Here is a 5,871-nt window from a genome sequence, read left to right as displayed (position 1 = left end):
GACAAACGATAGGCCTTTATAAGCCTCATTTTAATGAGCTTGTTTGTTTGTTTTAAAGGCCCGCGATACTGAGTTGGCCACAGTTTTCTTTTTTTTTTTTTCTCCCTTTTTTTTCTCCACTGTATGTTTATATGCTGTTTTGAAATTGAGTGGGAGTCTCTTTACAGTTTATACATGTTCGATAAAATAAACGCACAAAGAGCAAAGTGATGATTGGGCTGTAGATTACTGATCTGTTACCGTATCAATGTTTTGTACACAGGCAAAACGGCACTCTCTGGCTTAGGACGCGAGCAAGGAACCTACTGTATATACGGTTCATGTGGTTGGAACTGAACTTGAAGTGTGTGTGTGTGTGTGTGTGTGTGTGTGTGTGTGTGTGTGGTGTGTTTTCCAGGCATGCTGCTGGTGACGGCCGACACCCAGGGCCATGACTTCCATGTGTTCCAGATCCTCACACACCCCTGGGCGTCCTCGCAGAGCGCCGTGCACCACCTCTACACTCTGCACCGTGGAGAGACTGAGGCCAAGGTGACGCACGCACACACACACACACACACACACACACACACACACACACACACACGTATGCACGCACGCACGCACACACGCACGCACACGCAACAACATGTCCCCTAATTCCAATGACATAAATGATAGTCAACAAAGAGTGTGCAGAAAATGAAACAAAACAACAAAAAGTTATAAAAATAAATAACTCAAAACCATTACCAAACCTTTTAGGTTTCCTAGTGACGCCTGATTGTCCTAGTTTTAGTCATAGTCTCTTGAATAGTCATTAATTTAGTTTTAGTCACATTTTAGTCACCTGGAATGTCTTAGTGTTAGTCTAGTTTCAGTCGACTAAATATAAGATTTCAGTCGACTAAATCTACAGTTGATTTAGTCGACGCAAATGTATTTCGACGGACCTTGATGCCGTCCTAATGACACTTGCAACCAAGTGTAAAATGAGTCATACTGGATCTCTCGTCCACTATAGTCCCTTCCTAGCATTTCAGTCTCGTTTTTATTCGTTGACGAAATCGTCAACATATTTAGTCTTTCAGTTTTAGTCACCATAACTTGTTTTTCATTTTAGTTTCCATGTAGTTTTCGCCAGTGAAAAAAAGGTAGTCTATATATACGAACATCTTTCGTCATAGTTTTAGTCGACGAAATCGACACTGGTGACCGGCGACCACCCAGCGTGTGGCGAGCCCGTCCAACCCCCCCCCCTGCTGTGTGACGCCGGACATTAGCATCATGTGTGCACGGCCTTTCATCCACTCTGTGGCTCTCTCTCTCTCTCTCTCTAAACACTGTCATTGAGGTGACACTGGTGAGCATCAGCCGCCATGAGGCTGCACTTCTTAACATCAAAACCAAAACCCCTCTCTTGTTTGGGAGGGATAATGGGTATCTTTAGCCGTCTCTCTCACTCTCTCTCTCTCTCTCGCTCTGTCAACTCTTCCTACTCATCTGTACTGTACTGTACTGTACTGTACTGTGTGTGTGCTCCAGTGTGTCTGCGTGCGTCCGAGCGTGTGAGCTCGCATGTGTTTTGAGTGCCGAGTTCATAATTAGGAAGTCTTGTACCATAAACATGGGTGTGATCCTTTCTGTTGTTCTCGCCCGCCCGGCAGGTTTCTCCCAGTGTGTGTGTGTGTGTGTGTGTGTGTGAGAGGGGGGTTTGGGGGGGCTGTATGTACAGTATGTGTGTGTGCATGCGTGCACATGTATGTGTGTTGTTGTTAACTCGGAGGGGACAGGAACACAAACAGGGCAGGGCGTGACCCCCCCCCCCCCCCCCACCATCCCCATTGATCTTAAAGACTGATGTTAGCAGCAACATGGTTGCACTCCCAGCTGCCTGGACGCTGTGACCGTTTCCCCCCGCTGGCCACCTCCATTCATCGGCTTCCAAAGCAAACACGTTTAAAAGGCCAGACAATTTGTAGGAGAAATAGGCCGTAGCCCGGCTCAAATACCATTCAATGACAAACGGCTCTGTTTTCTTTATGTGTGTAGCGCGCGCGCGTGTGTGTGTGTGTGTGTGTTCCGCTTTCTTTCTCCACTCCTGTCTTTCCTGTGCATGCGCACACATACGCAGTATGCACGCGCACACATGCGTGCAACACTCTCACACACACACACACACATGCACAAATGCACGCACGCACACACGCACGCACGCACAGTGGTGAGGAAAATCAAATAGAGATGCTATTTGGAAGGATGGATTCTTTTTGACATGCCACTTTCCAACCCCCAGCCCTCTTTTCCCCACTTCTGTCTCTGTCTCCCCCCCCCCCCCCACCCCTGACTAATTGAATTCTGAGGTTGAGCAGAGCTTCCCAGTGAAAAATTGCGACCATTTAAATGGTGCCTCAGAGAATGTGTTGGATTGTGGATGTGTTGTTGGGACCGCGCCTTATTTAACCAATCCGTGAATACCTATACGTCATTTGGCCGAGCGGGGCCCGGGGGTGTTCTGTCTCCCTCATGGGGGGCCCGGGGGTTGTTCTGTCTCCCTCATGGGGGGCCCGGTCGCCATTTAACCCATTGTTTACCTGAGGGCGATTCTACAAATGCTTTCTAAATCCTGACAGTTTTCTGAAAAACCCCATGTCGTTCTCAAACAACTTTATGTCAAGGACTCCCAAAAAATATATGTAATTGGCCGTCGACCCCCCCCCCCCCCCCCCCCCCCACATCTAAAAACATGCAGCGTCTTCCATAATAAAATCTATAATGGTCTCGGTTGGATATATGAAAGCAATGGTTAAAGCCTCGATCTGTGATTTCTTTAACCCCCGTTGACGATATCACTAAAACATCATCATTGTACATATAATCGTGTTGATTGATGGATTGGTCAGCTCTAGTGTGGGCTCCTTTCATGCTGTCTCACAAATTGCACATTCAGAACTTTGTCATGCAAACATTTTCAGTCATATATATATATATATATATATATATATATATATATATATATAATATATATATATATATATGCGCGCACAAGTCATAATGAGAGCTTGTATAACTGAATAAACTTAATAACTACATCATAATTATGTCCATTGGAATCCAGGTCCTCTTCTCTCATTCTGCAAAAGAAAATCCCACGGAGGTTGTCGTGTCGTCGCCGTAGAAACCAGAGGTGGGGTACCAGTTGAGTCAGGAAAGAGAAAGAGGTGGGGGGTCAGAAGGAGAGGGTGTGTGTGTGTGTGTGTGTGTGTGGGTGGGGGGGGTTCCGGCAGAGCAAGAGGCTTCCCGCTGGGTCACAGCAGGCCTAGCCAAACGTCCCACCACTCAGTCACAGCGCCACCCATAGAACTCCCATCCAGACCGGGGCTCTTTCATGTGGAGTATCAGGAGTACATTTGATTATAATCTCCCAGAAGGGAGAGGAACATGGGGGCTGTGCTGTGAGTAAAGGGCCTGGATAACACATGTAGCCACTCACTGAGTACATGGAAACACTAAAGCCCCACCACGCGTTGTTGGCTGATACATATCTTTAACCCATTCTGACCTGAGATCAGATTCATGCGAGGTTTCCACTAGGACACACACTGGTCTGATTAACCCATTCTGACCTGAGATCAGATTCTAAAAAATGTCAGTCGTTCTTCGATTTTTCAAAAATAGCAGACCTACAAGCTCGTAGCGCGCCACTCGGTGGCGCGCTATGAGCTTGTAGATCTGCTATTTTTCAATAGCTAAAGCATAACATGATGCTAACACCAAAATGGGTTCCCGTTGAGAATGGGTTAAAAAGCCCAGCTGAAGGAAAGTGACGAAAAACAAAACAAAACATTGGATCCCCCTCCTTGACTCTGCTTTAGCAGATGGATGCCTCACGGTGAATGTGAGGATCTGACTTGTTTGTTTCTGAATACATATTCATACTGAATGATAATGATATACGGCATAGTTTCCCATTTAAGAAGCACTGTTCTGAACCAATGTTCGTCTTGTAAAAAAATGTAATCATCCATAACCTTTAAGCTAAAATAATGATGACCGGGGGACTTAAAATCATTGTTTTAATTGATGGCCTTCATGCCCTGCATGGCACTCGGCCTTGTGCCCTCAAAAAGTTGACCACACCAAAGGCAAAGTGCCCTAAAAGGATGAAATGCCAGGCCTGGTCGTAATGGAAACTGTTTTCCTACTGTATATTAGGGAGGAAGATTTACATATCTACGTGCCCTAAATACTACAGAAATGTACAGTAAGGTTCCATAGAGTAACAATGTAACTGTCATTCAGGGGTGCCTCGGATGAGGATCTCGCATGTGAGATGTGTAAGTTAAATGTTAATAAATGAATACATTTTCAGCAATCAAACGTTTTTTTTGGGGGGGCAAAATCTGGCATCATCGGTGGAGTTTAAATCCGGTTTTAGAACATGGAGGAGGAGCACAGAGTTCTCCTTCATCCTCTCACACAGTGACTTTAAATCAGGTCTTAGAACATGGAGGAGGAGCAGAGAGTTCTCCTTCATCCTCTCACACAGTGACTTTAAATCAGGTCTTAGAACATGGAGGAGGAGCAGAGAGTTCTCCTTCATCCTCTCACACAGTGACTTTAAATCAGGTCTTAGAACATGGAGGAGGAGCAGAGAGTTCTCCTTCATCCTCTCACACAGTGACTTTAAATCAGGTTTTAGAACATGGAGGAGGAGCAGAGAGTTCTCCTTCATCCTCTCACACAGTGACTTTAAATCAGGTCTTAGAACATGGAGGAGGAGGAGAGAGTTCTCCTTCATCCTCTCACACAGTGACTTTAAATCAGGTCTTAGAACATGGAGGAGGAGCAGAGAGTTCTCCTTCATCCTCTCACACAGTGACTTTAAATCAGGTTTCAGAACATGGAGGAGGAGCAGAGAGTTCTCCTTCATCCTCTCACACAGTGACTTTAAATCAGGTCTTAGAACATGGAGGAGGAGCAGAGAGTTCTCCTTCATCCTCTCACACAGTGACTTTAAATCAGGTTTTAGAACGTGGAGGAGGAGCAGAGAGTTCTCCTTCATCCTCTCACACAGTGACTTTAAATCAGGTCTTAGAACATGGAGGAGGAGCAGAGAGTTCTCCTTCATCCTCTCACACAGTGACTTTAAATCAGGTCTTAGAACATGGAGGAGGAGCAGAGAGTTCTCCTTCATCCTCTCACACAGTGACTTTAAATCAGGTCTTAGAACATGGAGGAGGAGCAGAGAGTTCTCCTTCATCCTCTCACACAGTGACTTTAAATCAGGTCTTAGAACAGGGAGGAGGAGCAGAGAGTTCTCCTTCATCCTCTCACACAGTGACTTTAAATCAGGTCTTAGAACATGGAGGAGGAGCAGAGAGTTCTCCTTCATCCTCTCACACAGTGACTTTAAATCAGGTTTTAGAACATGGAGGAGGAGCAGAGAGTTCTCCTTCATCCTCTCACACAGTGACTTTAAATCAGGTCTTAGAACATGGAGGAGGAGCAGAGAGTTCTCCTTCATCCTCTCACACAGTGACTTTAAATCAGGTTTTAGAACATGGAGGAGGAGCAGAGAGTTCTCCTTCATCCTCTCACACAGTGACTTTAAATCAGGTTTCAGAACAGGGAGGAGGAGCAGAGAGTTCTCCTTCATCCTCTCACACAGTGACTTTAAATCAGGTTTTAGAACAGGGAGGAGGAGCAGAGAGTTCTCCTTCATCCTCTCACACAGTGACTTTAAATCAGGTTTTAGAACATGGAGGAGGAGCAGAGAGTTCTCCTTCATCCTCTCACACAGTGACTTTAAATCAGGTTTTAGAACATGGAGGAGGAGCAGAGAGTTCTCCTTCATCCTCTCACACAGTGACTTTAAATCAGGTCTTAGAA

At 45.6% G+C, this 5,871-nt stretch overlaps 1 protein-coding gene across 1 annotated transcript in view; it reads left to right on the top strand.

Annotated features, from left to right (window-relative positions):
- Nucleotides 1-399: 399 nt before the first annotated feature.
- Nucleotides 400-5,871, top strand: part of LOC308312118 (BCAS3 microtubule associated cell migration factor-like) — a gene marked incomplete at both ends in the record, with an annotated part of 14,212 nt that continues 8,740 nt past the window's right edge. Inside the window, one exon of the mRNA XM_080794513.1 lies at nucleotides 400-531. Coding sequence (XP_080650639.1) covers nucleotides 400-531 — 132 coding nt within the window. The remainder of the gene's footprint in view (nucleotides 532-5,871) is intronic.

This window comes from Protomyctophum bolini (genome assembly GCF_963924005.1).
Source record: "Protomyctophum bolini genome assembly, contig: SCAFFOLD_767, whole genome shotgun sequence".
NCBI lineage: Eukaryota > Metazoa > Chordata > Actinopteri > Myctophiformes > Myctophidae > Protomyctophum > Protomyctophum bolini.
This window is presented reverse-complemented; position numbering and strand designations above follow the sequence as displayed.